The sequence below is a fragment of the Sander vitreus genome, chromosome 13 (genome assembly GCF_031162955.1).
Source record: "Sander vitreus isolate 19-12246 chromosome 13, sanVit1, whole genome shotgun sequence".
NCBI lineage: Eukaryota > Metazoa > Chordata > Actinopteri > Perciformes > Percidae > Sander > Sander vitreus.
In genome coordinates, this window is record NC_135867.1 from 21,891,744 (window position 1) to 21,908,409 (window position 16,666).

A 16,666-nucleotide genomic window follows, 5' to 3' on the forward strand; every position below is an offset into this window, starting at 1 on the left:
AGAAAGAAAGAAAGCCAAATGAGAAAGGGGGAGATAATAGAAAGGTGGACTAATTAACTTATGACTTCTGAGGGCTGTGGAGATTTTGGCTTAAGAAGAGAAGAGATTTCTAAGTCAGAGTAAATGCGACTCAACATGTAGATTCTGCAGGTTTCTGGTTAAATTCCCCCGAGAATTTATTACCCTGCACGTCAGCAAAGACAAATCTCAATGATTTTGGAGAAATCTGAGGGATGCGTCTGAGAGAAAGATGCAGAGCAGAGAATTGTGACATGGTGCCGACCCAAATTGACAGAGACGAGGACAGATTGGACTGTTCAGTGGCAGACACGTCTCCAACCAGACACAGGTATTCTCTCCTCAATATTAAGATCGGTCAAGATATTTATCCATGCTAACTCAAACTATCTTATTTATTGTACTCTGATCTTGTATTTGTAAGTCCTCTTGGATGTGTGATATTGGCATTGTAATGTTAAATAGCCGTTTCATTTGAAACCTGATTCCAATATTTGCTGCCTCATTGGTTTATACTTATTATTTTATACTATACTATTTTATTGCAAAATCACCTGTAATTTGCTTTGTCAGAATATAACTAACTGTCTAATGTGCAAAGCAATACCTTGTGTATTTAGCAAACGATCAGATTGATGTTGGGATTAATCATTTCCCCAAAATGTAGTAATAAACCAAGAGACTGTCTCTGTAAATTATAACACACAGATAATCTGCAAACTACACTTGTTTACAAGTGCGTTAAATGTGATTTAGATATATGCGTCATTAATGGTGTTCTTGATTTAGAGCAACAGATGAACAGAAAGCCATACGACAAACTACTGAACTATCATAAGCCATAACCATCTTAGTCCATAATCCTCAGTGTTTTTAAAACGTAGAGCTGCGCTTAGTATTGACAAGAATCCTGTGCTTCTGGTGTCAGCGTGTCAGTCAGACACTTTGAGGCTTGCGTTGCTGTAAGGAAAAAAAAAATGTGTAGGCTTGGTCTAAAAAGAAACTACATGGAGGAGGAGAAGGAGGAGACAGACATCTTGCCTGTCAGAGACTAAAAAAGAGCATCAGGCCAACGACAGACAACTGTGGTTGTGAACAGACAAATAAGTACTTCCTAAATCAAAGCAAAACAGTGGTCGTGCTGCTGTCACACAAAAAGAGACAAAGACATGAGTGGAAGATCGGGAAGCCAAGCTGGTTATTGATTGTTACTAAAACTGAGTGTTCTATCTACCCGGACAACACAGACACCTCCTCGCATCAGAGGGGGAAACAGATAACCTCCACTAAAAGGAGGGAGGGTAATCGCCAGATAGAGAAAGAGAGCAGGGGAGAAATCCCCTCTCTCTCTCGACCCATCTCGTCGTCAGGCTGGCGGGCTCTGCCGTGGCATTCACCTTTGCGGCCTTCTGCTACATGCTCACCTTGGTGCTGTGCGCTGCTCTCATCTTTTTTGTCATATGGCAGGTGAGTAGCACTGTGCACACTTGAAGCCACTGCACACACACTGACACTAAATGTAGGGCCTGTGAACGTCCACACTCCGTCCCACGCAGGCAGACAAACACATCCACCTACACACAGCTCTACAACACTGACAGGAACACGGCATATGCACACACCTCTCTCAGGTACTCTCGAGGTAATGGCATGCATAAATGTGTCAGCTGAATCTCAGTGTAATTGCAGGCTACCTAGATGCGACTGACGTTTTGAATTGTCTCTTAAAATCCCAAAAATGACGCTTTGTTCCCTTTAATTTCTAACACCTAGCTGCAAAAACATAATTAGTTGAAACCTATATGGTTGAAACAGACCACAGAGTTGCAAGAGATGCACGAGCCTGAAAAACACACAATGTTAACTTATTACTGTAATTTATTTGTTTGTTTTTTCATCTTATTTCCATATAGTGTCTAAGTGACTTGTTTACATGCTGGTTTATCACTAGAGTAACTCATTTGGCCTTGACACATATAGCAAAAAAGACAGATTCCAAGCAGCTCCATTCCTCCACAGTAAATCAACCTCTGATCCCAGAGAACTGACAATAAACAGTTCCTCAAACAAGGTGATTGGGCTTCAGCAAACTGCACGATATGAGTACAGGGAGGCGGCAAAACACAAGGATCATAAATCTCACTGCCAGGTTGTTGTGAATCTGTCTGCCTGCGGCATTTTGAGTGGAATTTGCACAGACGTCGCCGGACACCGGTGCACTCGGCTTGCTGGTTTATATAAGTGCAGACTCAACAAACACTAAAGCTTTGATCTCTCACCTTTAACATTCGATTCATGGAGGCAGGGAAAATACAATACACATCATTATGAACATAAGACTTGAAATGACTAACGTACCAATTGACTAAGTGGGTGAGACTACATATGAGTCAGTCAGTGTGTCTGTGTGTGTGTAAAAGAGACAGGGAGAAGTGTGTGTCTGGCTAAGCATTCCACCATGAGATGCAAAAGCGTATCAAACTATGATCATGTTCACCCCTTCCCCCAGTCTGCCTCTACCCACGGGTACAGCACCCCCATTCTCTGTGACTCTCAACCAATCACAACGTTTGTTCACTGCTATAGTAACCACAGAGCCCACTGAGGGGCTCACCATGTCGCCATGGAAACTGCATCTGTTTACAACAGAGCTAAGTGTGAAGGAAGACGAGGGAGAGCCGTATAGCCCTCGTATGGGGAAATTACCACCGGGACTGTTTCTATTTCAAACAGATCTGTTTTCATATTATTAGTCATTGTTGAGGATGCAAATCAGATGCTCACTTATCTACAAATAATGTCTGCTTTTTATTGCTTTTCAATGGACCGTCAAAGATAAGCTTCACTGTTAAAAAGATGAACTGATGATAAGCATAGAGCAGGTGGCCTTTACACTGAGAATTATTAGTATTTTTTATAGAGCTATTAATCAGGGGGCTGGTGAGAAAAATTATCTCCCATAACACTCACCTCCCAGGGAGCAGTTAGAGAGTGTACAGCATAGCTTAACCGAACAATGACATTATTTTCTCTACAGTGACCTCAGTCTGATATAGTTTGACGTTTTTTCTAAAAAAGGACAAAGAAACTAAATTGTGATTTTATACAGGCCTCCAGTAGACCATAATCCTCTTAAAACGTATGCTTTGTTGAGATATTTAAGTTTTGCATTTTAAATACAACCAGCTTTTGCCACACATAACTTTAAATGTGAAGTGATTGTTTTAATCCTGCCAGATTAGGAATAAATACATGTTAATTGTCATTACAAAAGGAGTTCCTTTGACAGCTGCCTATGTCTCAATTGATATTCTATAGTTTCTAATGTGAACTTTATTATCAGGATTAATTAAAAGAGGCTGGTGTATCATTTAAGAGGAGATGAAAAACAGGGAAAAAAACAGAGTCAGATCCAAACTAACACTGTGTGACAATACAGGGAGAATTTAAATCAGAATGTTAGCTCTTTAAATAAACTACATAATGACGCATGTCGGAGCTCATACAGTACACAGTGTAAAGAGAAAGAGCAAGGCTGTAAGTAATTATATACACATTCACCATTTGATCACCATGTGCAAAGTGAACAATGTGACTGCAGCTGTACAAGATGTAGAGGGTGTGCATAACAGTAATCCGTTCCATAGTTATAACAGTATTGTACAACAGGCTGAGACTTGAGACAACTTCAAAGAGTGTGGTGTTGAAAGGATAGCAACTATGTCTTGATTCCATAAACAGTTACAGTGTGCGCATTCATTAATGTTCTAAAGGTAACAAGGCTAATTGAAAACAATCTCACATGTCTGTTATTTTTCAGATCATTGCATTTGATGAGCTTCGCACAGACTTCAAAAACCCCATTGATCAGAGCAATCCCACCAGAGCGGTAAGAACCCTGCTGTTTCTCTTCTTTCAAGAATGCTCAAACCCTCGTGTAAAGCCCTTCTCTTCACTTCCAAAAGGGACCTTCAGTGATCTACACATAAATACTGAGAACAAATTGAGGGTTTCACTCCATAAATGTTGCATATGAGAGATATATCAGTCAATATAACAAATTTCAGTTCACTCCTCATAAACAAACTGAGTTTATAAAGAATAGCCTTTCATGAGAAACCCACAGCACACTGTCATGTAATAATATGGGAAAAGCAAGCCATCATTTCATGTAAATGAAGGTTTTTGTGCTTTTAGAATGAACATTTTCAAATGTTTTATTCAGCTGCATTCAGCCAACATCAAATATGTGTACTCCTTTTAAAACCGTTCATACTTATCCAAGCTCGCCAGGTGATTGCAACAGGAGCACCCAGGCAGTGTTTGCATTGAACACTCATTTGTATGCAGTTTGAAGCAATCAACTTTCCATAAATATGGCGGCTTGTTGGCCTAATTAATTAAAGAGATGATGCAAATGAAGCCGGCATTTATACAATGAGATACTGTGCTGTCGCCACAAAAAAAGGTTTACCCTCACTGTATAAGAACAAACTTCACTCAAAAGTCACATTTGAAAGTCTCTGTCTGAATCTTTTGCAAAAAAAAAACAAAAAAAAAAAACATCATCATGAGTCATTAATGACATTATTAATTTAGCAAGTTAACAGCAGCTGTGAATGTCTTTTTCACAAGTTAGCTAATGTTCCAGCAATCATGTGAACCTGCATCTGAACTGCAAAGTGAGAGTGATGAGGAGTGGGAGAGGAAACTGTGAAAGCAGACTGTGGGAGTGTGGAGGCCCGCCAGCTACAGGAGGGCTGGACACAATAACACAATTAAAATATAATGCACCCGAAAACAGTAGCTCTGAAATTATACTGATGTGAATAATCAGTTCAAAGTGGATGTATTATTTGCCCCCCTCAGGAGAGCTAACACATTACACATTACAAGCAGCAGGATCTGTATTAAGGCTGTAAGTAAGTATTGGATTGCATTTCATTGGACAGGTGTTTTTTTTTTTTATCTATAACTAACAACCTATACTTGTCAACATGCCAAATGTGTTCAGAAAGAACATGATCTGCTAGGCTGCGATGCTGCCAGTGTCTCTCAAAGTCAATAAACTGCACAAACTGAAGAACACATACATGGCAACAGCCTTGGAAAATAAACAGCGATTATCTCGGATGTTAGCTGAAAGCAAGGTGTATTCACTCATCTGCTGTTGTTGGCAAAAAAAAGGACAAAAGCTGTACATTTTTGTTAGTGAGAGAGAAATTACAAAAGAACATAATGGAAGAGACATATGTTTCCGAATCAGGTTTATCTGCACAGCCATAAAAACAAAACAAAAAAACACTGTGATTGGCTGGTTGATTAAAAGTGACTGAAATGTAGAATTATTTCCGCTTGAAATACCTTAAAAAGAGCAGCGCCATGTCAAATGGCCGCAGCTCTCTCACCTTGAAATAGCAAATCACAAAAGTGACATTTCCTTCATTCATGCCTTCTTTAACGTTAGTGGCTGCAGTAAAATGACAAGGCTGTTTGCCAGTGAAACCAACTCTTTTATACGTACCTGCTACTTGATAAGTAATCATTATACTACTTGATACTCACTGTTTGCTCTGCATTTCTTTTATTTGTTCTGTATATTGTGAAATGTCCCTACTGCATTTGATTAATGTCTTCAGTTGTGTTTCCCTTGTTGGAACAATTAAAAATTCATAGTGAAGTGGATGACCTGACACTAATTAGGGCATCTCAGGGAGGCTCCAGGCTGTAAAAATCTTAGCAGAGTTACTGCAGGACAACAATTTATGAGTGCAATTAAACCGTAAAATATATAGTAGTTTTAGCTGGCAGGGCAAGCACTAGGCTCGTCACATTTTTAAGCTCAGTGTCGTGGAAGGATGCAGTGCACAAAGCAAGCAAAAAAAAAAGGAAATGTCAAAGACCAAATTAACCAACAACTGCAAATAAACAGTGATGCTGTAGAGCCAGTGTCTGGCTTGGAGGCTGGATGTTGTAGATTCAGGGCAAAATCCACTTTCAGGTCGCCAGGGGAGTTTTGATTTATGTTTACAGATTCATAAAAGGTGCAGCTTGTGGCGCACGCTAAAGGGAACGGACATGACAGGGGCCTTTACAGCTGAGGCTTCATTAAATACAGAAGAAACAAACACCAGTATGGTTTACACATGCTAAACATATATAGCATATCCATGCTGCTTATCAACTCAATATATTTGTGTTTCAATAAATAAATGAAGCAAAATAAATGAACAATTTGTCTGTCTATTGGTACGTTTGTTTACCTGGTCTCTTATGCCTGGCCCTCCCCATGTTGAAAATGGAAGAGTCCCCACACACAACCATATGTAATGATACATTGAACAGTTTTGTTCTTTTAGTGTGTGGAGAGCATTAGCCTGGTGATGGACACATTAATCAAGGTGGATGAACAACAGCAACACATCTCATTTGCCTGGCTTGCTAATCAATGAGAGGCCATTGGCTGCTGGCTTGTAGAAGATGGATGGCTTTCATTTCTAAAAAAAAACTGATCATTAAGCCCTCTCTCATGGCTCACAGGAGACTCAACTCTAAAACCCAAACCTGCACCAAACAGCACTGTGCTTATTGCTTCAAATGTGGCTAATGTCTTTATGTACTGACCAACAGTTTGGTTGCATGTAAAATATATTATTTTAACTATATAATGGAAAACAACTTTAGAGTTTGAGATAGAAAATAAAGTTGGTTAGTCAGTCAATTATTATTCATTAAATGTAGTGATAAGACTATTTTTGTTTTTGTGGATCAGATGGAGTTGTATGGCCTTGTACAGATGCATATTTTACCTTAGCCAAAATATTTAAATTTAAGCTGTAACCTCTTTGTATTTCAAATCACTCACCATGTGCAGTTTTTGCATTTTATTGATGCAGCACTGAAATGTGTCAAAATTTGTCAGCTGCAAACAGAATTCTCTGAAGCTTGAAAGCATGTATTATCTCAGCCTTAAGATTTCTTTTCATAGGTAGACAAAATTGGTGAATAGGCTTCAGAAATACGCACACTGTTAATCAGACTTTCTTGTTATCCACAGAGGGAAAGGATTCTAAACATTGAAAGAATCTGCAACCTTCTTCGCAAAGTGAGTAATCGTTTGTTTTTAACCTACTGCTGGTGGGTGACTGAGGGGCTTCAGACAACCATGATTATTTGGCTTTCTATTGTGAGGACCGTGACGCACACAGATTCATTTCACATGTAGCCCATCCCCACAACCCACCATCACCGCTCTGCAAAAACACAGAGATGGAGAACAGTTATACCGTCAAGAGCAGTAGATGTTGTGATGTTTTTTTCACATTTCAAGGTTTTCAGAAAGAGAGCTGAATATCCCTAAACTAAACGTGACATGCTTTTAAGGCCATTTTGAACATGCATGTGTTGGAAAATGTTTAACAGCATTAGGTACATACAAAGATAGGACTTTAAATAAACTCAAGCTATTACATATATCAATAAATAAATATAATATAACATGAGCTTTAATGTATCAGGGAAGGTGCAAAGCACAATGTTATCTTACAAGGCTAGCTCTGGGATCAAAATGTGGATCATAATGTATTTTACATCTGTGAAAAGATTATTTTATTATCTAGGAGATTTTTATTATCTAGGAGATTTTCTAGGGGAAAATGGTTATAAGATGTTTCCTGTATTTAGCTACTGATTCACAGCTGTTTGCAAATTGACTGATTGATTTATTGATTCATTATGTTCCACAGTGATGCACTGAAGGAATAAAAGTGTTACTGATACATACTCATTCTACCACTAGTTGATAAAGACATAAGATGACACATATTTGTTTAATATCTTTTCTGTAGGGGAAATATAATTTCAAACACCTTTAACTGTTGCAGAGGGAGACAACATGCAGAGAAATTACATCTTCAACAGGAAATTTATTTAGCTAAAACCATGACAAGGCTCACCAGTGCGGCGCATGATGCAGTAAAAAAAAAACTGTTTCCTAATCAATTTACAAATCGAAAGGTGATCAATCTAGCCTGCTAATCAGACTAATTTACTATTTGGCCTTTTTGTTTTCACTTCATTATTCAGTCTGACATCATGTTTATGCCAGCCCAGCCCGGAGGGTTATTTTTGCCCCAACCAATAAGTGGTGACTTATCTGTCCCATCAACAATTTTGTCAGTCAAAGAGAAGCTGTTAACGGTTGATTGGAGCAGTTAAAGGTTGCAGAGTCAACAAAAAATGATGCTGATTTAAAAATAAAAATCTTTAAAGCAGCTATAACTAACAATGTATATGTTAAAGCACCAAACAGCAGAAAGACAAAGTTAGTAACTCTGGAACATAGTGGAGCATTTAGCCGCTGAACAGCCAGATGCTAGGATGGACGGTCAAAACCTGCCCTAATCTGATTGGCTAACCCTGATATTCTTACTCTAACCTTAACCAATCTTACTTTTTATGCCTAACCTAACCAACCCAACCAACGAAGGCAACAAGTAGCCAAACAGAGGCAGGTCATGCCTCTGCACCATCCATTCTAGCATCAACCATATTCCACTCAGGAGAAGGCTAGATGGAGACCAAAACCAGAGCTAAAAGAAGAGTGAATATCTGACTTACACCCATCAGGAGGCCAGATGGCTGACTAAAAATGAATGCTAATATTGCTCTGTATCAGCTGGATGTGCAAATAAGTGACTGTTTGCTACTTCAACTTAACAGGTGATGATATATCACTGTTGTGCTCACAGTTTGTTGATTCAGAGGTCTGGAAGCAAGCTGAGCAACCTGAACCATCTATGTCAAACTACATCAATTTCTACTAACATCTAAAAACCAGTCTACATGTGTATGAAACTATATTTGCACTCATAACAGCAGTGGATCATGAGTAACATTAACACCTTCTGTGTGAAAGTGTTTGCCTCACAGTGCGATTTGAGTTTCGTAGATTGTAGTTATAGCACAACATGCGACCCATGAGTGTTTCAGTGTTTTCCCAGCAGTTATTGAAGTGTGAATACAGATTTCTGTGATGATATGCAGACCTATTACCTAATTTCCTGTCTGTTCTGGTTAGTTGGTGGTACCGGAGTACTCCATCCACGGGCTCTTCTGCCTGATGTTCATGTGTGCTGGAGAGTGGGTCACACTTGGCCTAAATATACCGCTGCTCTTCTACCATCTGTGGAGGTACAGTCCCAAACCAAATGTCTGATAAGCTTGTGTTGATCCAGCGCGAGCGTGAGACAATCTCTCTGCACTTTCAGGTTTCTTCATCGGCCAGCTGACGGGTCAGAGGTCATGTATGATCCCGTCAGTGTGATGAACGCCGACATTCTCAATTACTGCCAGAAGGAGTCCTGGTGTAAGCTGGGCTTTTATCTGCTCTCTTTCTTCTATTATCTCTACAGGTCAGTACAGAACCATAATATTTTCAATACACTGTTGATTGGCTAGGTTTCAGTGATGCCTTTCAGATCTGTTGCAATGTTGTATGAACTTACTTAACTAAAAATAGCAGCACAATTCATATTTTCTGCCTATTTTTCCATCTGTTTCCACGGTCTATTTCCTGCCGAAGTATGGTCTATGCCTTGGTGAGCTTCTAACAGACAGGATGTCAGGAGGAATAAAAGGAAGAATTTGGAATAAATGGAGACATCAACGCTTCCTCTCCTTATGTATCCTTCCCATCACTGGCTTGGGTTTTCAACAACCTAACCCTGGTCAAAACAAGAAGACCAATCTGTGTGATAATGTGAATGTAAAGGCCTCCACTCGATTATATCGCTTCGACCTAGAGACTGCTGTCGGACAACTGGACACAGTTTTGTAGGATTGAAACGAAACAGAAAGAGGACGCAGCAGGTGTGTTGCCTTTGACCCATTACACAAATTAACAATATATTTCTGAAGGGCTGGAGCTTTCCCATGCTGCTCATACTGATCCAGTCGCTCAACTCACTGTGAAGCTCCAAACACTTAGGGGCTGGAATTCAACAAAATATGTCTGTATTCTTCGACTTTGAGGATTATTTTGGTATCATTCCATGTATTTAGGATGATAGACACCTCAAATATCAAACCACTGCTTTGATTGAGGTACAGGTACATACAACAGGAAGAAACAAATTGTACAGGAGGACTTTACACTGTAAGAAATTCAGAAGGCCTGGCAGGGGAATAACAGTTTGTTTTGTGCACTTTTAACCAGGATAGAGATAAAGCGTAGACCAATACAACATCTCCTTGAAGCCAGCCTCTGCCAAAAGTCAAATTCCACACTGTAACAAAAACAAGGAATTAATCATAAGTTTGACTGCAAGGGTCAGTGCTTGTAATGTGTGTTCAAAATAAGTATGTCCATAGCTGTAAGGGCGTATTTCCTGCTAGGTTCATGCTTTCCAAAGAGCATCATGCTCAGACATTTAATGCCAAAAGTTTATATCTGAAAAACATTGTGCCAAATTAAAAGTCAATTAGGACAAGTGAAAAGAAACGTGACGAGGCAGTATCTTCATGTACATGCAAAGGCACTGTCATGTCTTTATCTTCACTTACTGTAACACATTTCATTTTGGTACAATGCTTTTTTTCTTGATCAAAATAGAAAAAACTTAGTTCTGTTGATTTTTAGTGTGCAGGGAACGCCTTATTACTATTTCCAGTTTACTCTTACTCATCTGCATCTATACTATAGTCATTTTAGCACAGAACCTTTTCTCTGATCCAAGGTAGATTATAGAAATGTCATGTACAAAAAGCAATTAAAAACAGCAAACTATCAATGTCATATGATATTCAGTGTATGTATTAGTGAGTGGGACACAAGTGGCAGATGAGACAATAATGACTCTATGACAACGTTTCCGTTATTTCAGAAGTGTAAAAATATCGTTTATTTATTTAATAATAAATAAAAATATGAAAGTCATCTCAATACGTCTACTATCATACAGTTTCAGAAGGGACAGACGTAAGACGTTAATGTTGCTGATGACCAAGATCTGTAACAGCGAAGCCTGTCCTCAGCTGGTGCTGCCTTTGCTATCATGTGTTCATTAGTTTGATCTATTAGTAGATAAGTGATGGTTCAAATGTGTGATTCTAACATCAGTAGAAAAACAGAAAACTCTGGAGCCTGAGAACAAACTGTGATGTTTGTCATACACCGGCTTTACATGTTGTAAATGGTAGTGATGACACATCTGGTATATAAACTGTAGGACTCACTTAGGACATTAAGGTCTTATTGAAGCCTACTGAAGTAGTTTCTAATTATTTCAAAAGATTTACAACTAAAACACGAAGATTTAACACTAGTTGTGTCACTGATATTAAGGATTTCTTTTTCATTCTTAAACAGGCAAAATAACTTCTGGAAACTTAAATAGAGAACACAGAATACTTAAGATTATTGCTATTACTACACAAATAATTTAGCTGTACATTTTGTGTATGTTAGCATATTAATGACTAGCTTTAACTACATTTTAATTGGAAGCAACTATGGATACCAATATGAATCAAATAGTAACAGGCTGGCATTATTCTATTTTTAGTTAGTGTCAATAAATCCCATGAAATGACTAAAACCAACAATGTGTTAATATTTTGGACTTCCATATAGTCTGTGGCACTCAGCTCCAATCTGTTTCTACTAAAGCTTAAAAAACAGGTTACAAATATATTGTGTAATCTTAAAGGTTAAATAATTTCCTCAAACAGCTGGGCACTGTAGTTTTTCAGAAATGTCACTCAAAGAATAGAAGTATTTCTTGGGGACTATTTTCAGCCGTGGACTGATACATGTTTCCGCACTCCGAGTATTTACAGCAGCAGGACGGTAAACAAGGAAAATATAGACTATCACTAGTCTTACCTTTTAAATAAGAGTTTTATTTCCAATCAAGATAATGTTCAAAATTCATCTGTACTGACTGATTCATACAGTACATTACATATGTAAAAAAACTCTCTCACACACACACACACACACACACACACACACACACACACACACACACACACACACACACACACACACACACACACACACTTCTTGTGTCAATCACAGTCGAGTTCATGGCACTAACGATTGAAGGGAGCAACTCAAACCACTTGATTTGAATTTCAAACAAATTGCAACACTTACTTCTGTTAGTGTTCTTGAAGACACACAGTAGACAATACAATACATGATGTGCCAAATGATGTTCCCATAAAAGTAATCACAGGACACTGAGACCTCAGAACTCTGCCAACAATGCGAGTGTGATGAGTGTGGACAATCACTATTAAAGCACAGGAAGACGAGGAAAGGAGGAGAAATACAGCTTGGTTGAATGTCATTATGTAGTTGCTCTAAACAAAGCATTTTAGAAAATTGTATTTGAGTATATCTATTTGTATCTGTCTTTTATACATTTATCATCAATGTATGCTACAGTAAATTTGGTGGATTACTTTATATTTATTAGGTTACACAATGATGTACAGTTAATAAACAGCAATTCTCATGCCATATTCTAATAAAACAGTAATGCCAAAAAGATCATCTCCAAGTTTCTTACTTCCTGTATGTTGAGGGTCAGTATTTTAGCCACCTGTGAGTAGATTTGCAGACGTGATGCACTGCCAACACCAGAGATATACTGAGGAATTAGATAGAGATATACTAATAATTAATAAGTGAGGATACTGAGTAATGCATTAGAGGGAGTATAAGAGACGAACCACCACATCGAAAGCTGTGGTTTCAGAGACATTCACACAAGCTCCTAAAAAGCACCAAAATAACTGAATTCCCCGAAAATGCTTTGCTGATGTGAAAAGAGCTTCCACTGGAGAGGTGGCAAAGAGACGATGATAGCCTGCACCTCCAGAATTGTAGAGCACAGTGATGCCTCTTGGATTGAATAACAAAACAAAGGTGACACACGTACATCTCCACGGCAAGAGATTGCTGATGAAAATGTCACTGCAACAACTGTATTACATTAAACATTTTCTGACATTTTTAAGGCTCAGCAAAAAAAAAATGTTCTCCTGTTTTGAAAAAGAAAAAAGAGACACAGCAGAAAATGCTGAGCATAAAGCAGCCTCGGGGAGTCATTTGTAGGGTCTGTAAGGTTTGCAAGGTTATCACTTGTCTAAATAATGATTCAGACAGAAAACAGAGCAACAACGATGCTTCAAGCTGGCGTTTTCCCTCTGTTTGAAAAGAACACATCATGCCCTGTCCATCCGCTGTCACCATGGAAACTAAATTGTATTACAGATTCCTGTTGACTCACTGTGAGGCTCTCACTCAAAACAGAAAAAATCAAATTCAAGGTGGTACACATGCCTGGCAGCACTGCTTTTCTGCACAATGCATTTTTTTTTTTAAAGTCATATTCCATCCTGGTACACATAAAACAGGTGTATGTATGTAGTCATGACAACCCCAAGACTTCTATGCATGACACCTGCTTATCCCAGGATACACACAGCAACATGTACATACAGGAACGCTCGCTCCCTCACAACACATGCATCTGTTTCTCGTTCTGTCTCATCCCACGGTTCACACTGTTTAACTCTCATCTTTGCGGGCTCTTCCTTTTTCAGCACCCTCCACCACCATAATTGTCCCAACTCCGCTCCCCTCTCTCCTACGTCTGTGCTCTCAGAGCGATGTTACCATGGAAACTGGCTACAACTGATAGGCCTGAAACGCCACGATTGGCATACGCAATTGGCAAGTGCACGCACACGCAGAGGTGCATGCATTCAGACATGTTCACTCATTCATTATTATGCAAGACACTCTGGGATGTTGCATATTTTCATGGCTGTATAGAAATACATACATAGGAAGACCAGAGGGACATACTGTACTTAGGACAAAGACAGTAACAAGAAGACTAGAGAAACTGAAAAGTGAAAGCATAGCAACTCAAAAGTGGGTTATTTCATTAAAAGCAGAGATGTAATTTGTAAATTATATTCCGTTTATTTTCATTTCGTCGTTACAAAATTAAGATGTTGCGTTTGCTTTTTTTGTTCATCCTAAGAATGAAGAAGGAGCGGATGGGCTTTCATAACAGTAGCTGTTGGTGTCCAAGAATGTGTCAAACCTGTTCGCACTTTTGTTTTTATTTGGATTGTGAATCGTCTTGAGCGTGACTCACTCCGACTGTCAGTTGCTAGCTCATCTATAAAAATATCCATCGCTTTCATCTGTAACTAAACTCGATCAGTTTCAATTAATTGCCTTGTTTATAATAATCTATCAGCCAAGTATGTGCAAATTACTCTCTTAAACAAATGTGTTATTGCTAAAAATAAAAACCAAATCAGTGCTGTTTTTTTTTTATAAATGAATAAAACCCCATTTGTCTGTAGCCATGCTGGTGTTTTTGATCAGATACAGGTAGGACATGAAGGTTGTTGATACATGGTCAAATTCCTGAGGCACTTTAAGGCTAATTTAAGCACAGGTCTAATGGTCTTTTTAATCAGACAGGTCTGCTGACAACTAATTTTAAAATTTAACTTTAAGATCAAATCCCAGTATACTTTTTTTAATGAATGAGGCCCTGAGGCTTTTATTTCTCCTTTTGCTCTTAGTAATGATCATGCCAGTGTCTAATTTTACCCCTAATGACAGACTACTGTAATATTGATCGCAACACTTAAAAGATCTTTATAACTTTGGGCAACAGCAAGTAAAAAACTTCTCCACTCAGTCTCTCTGTCACACTGAGCTCAAGTACTTTGAGCTGAAAGAGACTCTTCATCACAACTGGGCCAGAGATTAACAGTCACAAACAGAAAAGCCTCATCACCTCACTGAGGGTAAAAGTTCCTTATGGCGCTTTTCCATTACATGGAACCTGCTCGACTCGCCTCGACTCTACTCTACTCGCCTTTTTTGGGCTTTTTTTTTTTTCCATTACGAAAAAAAGTACCTGGTACCTGCTAACAGGTACTTTTTTTAGTACCACCTCAGTCGAGCTTCCAAGCGAGCTGAGGCGAGCCGAAAAGGTGACGTGAAAGCGACAGACGGGGGTGTCCTGAACAAACCCGCTATTTTTAAATAGTTTAGCCAGCTGTGTTTTTTTTTGCTGCCTCCAGCTTCATTTGAAACTAAATATGTCTTCTGGCTGTGGCAACAACAACACACCTTCCACGTTCTGTGTGTCGCGTTAGGTCACGGCAGTTTACTGCGGCGCCGCTTGTTTTACAGTTCTGCAGAGGCTACAGGCAGAGCTTTGGCCATAGCCTACGTACACACACACATGGTCGGCTCGTATAAACATCAGGCCACTTACATAGTATACAGCGAAAGCTCTGCGTGGAGCCTCCACAGAACTGTAAAACAAGCTCAAGTGTCCCACTCACTAATACTGATTTATACTTGTGCGCTGGTGTTTGCGTCGAGCCGGCATATAACGACCAGCCACGGTGAGGCGGTACTAAAATCTGCAATGGAAAACGGACGCACAGTGTGTCGGGTCGAGTCGAGGCGAGTAGAGTCGAGGCGAGTCGAGCAGGTACCATGTAATGGAAAAACGCCATTAGTGTGCAGCATGCACCTGCTGGGTGTGTTTGATTTGGGACCCTTAGTGTGCTGGCCCGGTGGTGTGTAAAACTGGCGAATAAGGTCAAACTCTGTGTGTGTTGTAATCCAAGTTTCTCTGTTCTTTGTTTTGATAACCGGTCTGGCAGCGTGTGCATGTTAGCAAGTAAAAACTTAGGTATTTCACGTATTGGGGAACACTCTTTGAGAGCCGCGTGGAGACAATCCCACTTTGAGTACAGCACCTTTAAGCAACCTTATTTTTCTTTTCCTCTTTTTTACCTATACAATAATGCTAACCTTAACTCATTAAAACGTAATTATTTATAATAAAGCATTGTTGTACTGTTCACAAATGGCTAGCCCTGGACCAGGTGTGACTGCACCCCCCCACACCCTACACTCAGCCAGTGTCAGGACCTGTGCTCTCCTTCGGCCGTAGACGACCAGTTTTTTATTTTATTTTATTTATTTATTTTTAACTCTGTAACAGATGTGAAACATGCTGGACTCTTCAGAAGAGGTAATTATCTTCACTCGAGTTTCTGCGCGGGAAAGTTACCGGACGCCACAATCTTCTGAACATAGCCATACTGAGAAATACAGAGAGAGAGAGAGAGAGTTGTGTGGAGCTGATAGTCTTAATTAGCTTTGTAGCAACTCATTTGACAATGGCTTGAATGTAACGGACGTTCATTAATATCAAAAAGTTATGCACTAAAGATTTAAATTAAATGTATTTGATTACATTGCCAAGTACCACATACAGTATATAGATATATTAAATATAGAATAAAGTTCAGTTTAGTATAAAACTTTAGTTTGAACTAATTTAACATTCAAATAATCTCATATGAGAATAACAATTTTCTTAATACAATCATAAAGTGGTACAAGAGCAATAAAATGACCAGAATCAGGGGAAAATAAAAACAAATAGTACATATACACACATATATCCAAAAAACTAGGAATATTATGTATTATTCAGCATGAATCCAGCCACCATGTAGACAACCATGGCATTATACAGTACAAGCACATTTCTAATTAGCACTTAGCGTATGAAAAACAACACAG

The 16,666-nt window shown here is 39.0% G+C and overlaps 1 protein-coding gene across 1 annotated transcript; it reads left to right on the top strand.

Moving 5' to 3' along the window:
• The first annotated feature begins 233 nt into the window (after positions 1-233).
• On the top strand, positions 234-9,629 carry cnih2 (cornichon family AMPA receptor auxiliary protein 2). Its single transcript, XM_078266759.1, has 7 exons — positions 234-349; positions 1,389-1,485; positions 3,839-3,907; positions 7,076-7,123; positions 9,098-9,210; positions 9,288-9,431; positions 9,602-9,629. The coding sequence occupies exons 1-7, from the start codon at positions 234-236 to the stop codon at positions 9,627-9,629; spliced, it is 615 nt and encodes a 204-aa protein (XP_078122885.1).
• Positions 9,630-16,666: the final 7,037 nt, after the last annotated feature.

Coding starts and splice junctions, on each gene's coding strand:
- cnih2 (XM_078266759.1), top strand. CDS start 234: ATGCGTCTGAGAGAAAGATGCAGAGCAGAGAATTGTGACATGGTGCCG. Junction 3,908..7,075: donor AGAGCAATCCCACCAGAGCG/GTAAGAACCCTG, acceptor TGTTATCCACAG/AGGGAAAGGATTCTAAACAT. Junction 7,124..9,097: donor TCTGCAACCTTCTTCGCAAA/GTGAGTAATCGT, acceptor TGTTCTGGTTAG/TTGGTGGTACCGGAGTACTC.